Genomic DNA, 1,344 nt, shown 5'->3' with positions numbered 1-1,344 from the left:
ACTTCAGTCCTCCTGAGTTTTGAATAGAATGTGAAGAAACAATCTCCTTAAAGATGACGCCTCTATTTGAAGAAATTGCATCACATCTCCTACATGGCACTGACTGCCACCAAACTGGCTGCATTTGAAACTACATTTCCTCCTAATACTTTGATTCTTATATATCCTCATATACCAAGAATCTTCAACAGTCACCTAAGTGCAGGCTCTACTAGAGTCTCTGTGACACACACCAGAAGCTGTGACCACAGCCCTCACAACCTCTGATGGGGATACAGCTGGGTCTTAAAGAGTGAAAGAGGTTCTTGTTCCAGTCTTTAACACTGTGGTACAATCTCAGGACTGTACCAAGCCTGACAGTAATAGCTTGTGGGGTCTTCTGCCTGGATGCTGCTGATGGTCAGAGAGTAATCTGTCCCTGAGCCACTGCCCCTGAACCAGCCAGGGGTCCCAGAGGCCAGCTTGGATGTACCATGAATAAGGATCTGTGGACTGGCTCCTGGCTTCTGTTGGGACCAGCTTAAGTCCCTGGTGTTTATACTTGAGCTGCCCTTGCAGTTGAGGGTGACTCTCTCTCTCCTGGGGAAACAGCCATGGAAGCTGGAGACTGGGTTAACACAAATTCTCCACTGGATCCTGGGATCACATAGGAAAGGGATAGAGGGGATGGAGAAATTAGTAGAAACAGACAGGCAAGAATATTGTCTATATTTAGATCTATTATAAGATGCAATTTTAAATCAAAACTTAGACACAAAATCTGATGAGAAAGTGGATCATGAATGCAATGATATCTGTTTCTTACCTGTAACACTGAGCAACAGGAATGTGAGAATTAGAAAATCCATTATGATGACAGAACACTTGTGAAAGGCTAAACACATGTCTTCTCATAATGAATGTCCTTAAATGCAATTCTGAGTTTTCTGTGGTCTCTGGGGAAAATATATGTAAAGTAACAGGGTAGAAGCTAACTTGCTGGCTTATAAATCTATGTCATCTTGGTGCTTACCTCTATTATTGCAGTCAGTGCAGGAGAGTGGCTTTTCTGGGGGGGCATCTATACCTGCTCTAAGCATCATCTGGAGTCCTGGTATGGTGCTGTAATGTAAGGACTGCATTTTAACCACAAATCTGCTGGTTCAAACCCAGCAGCCATCCTTAGAACCCCTATCTACACACGGTCCTATGAGTCTGCACTAACTCATAGGATTATACTTAACAACTAAAAAAATGTCAGGTATAATCTTAGTTACTGTCATGCAAGTTTAATTTGACTTTGTCAACAAAGAAAACTGTAAATTTGCTCTGTGATCAGAATCTTCTAAGGGGTGACTATATATA

At 42.3% G+C, this 1,344-nt stretch overlaps 1 gene segment (V, D, J or C); it reads right to left on the bottom strand.

Annotated features, from left to right (window-relative positions):
- Positions 1–317: 317 nt before the first annotated feature.
- Positions 318–848, bottom strand: LOC102813926. The segment is given in 2 exon segments: positions 318–636; positions 806–848. Coding segments are annotated over 2 exon segments (362 nt in total).
- Between the last annotated feature and the right edge of the window lie 496 nt (positions 849–1,344).

This window comes from Chrysochloris asiatica, unplaced genomic scaffold (assembly GCF_000296735.1).
Source record: "Chrysochloris asiatica unplaced genomic scaffold, ChrAsi1.0 scaffold00608, whole genome shotgun sequence".
NCBI lineage: Eukaryota > Metazoa > Chordata > Mammalia > Afrosoricida > Chrysochloridae > Chrysochloris > Chrysochloris asiatica.
This window is presented reverse-complemented; position numbering and strand designations above follow the sequence as displayed.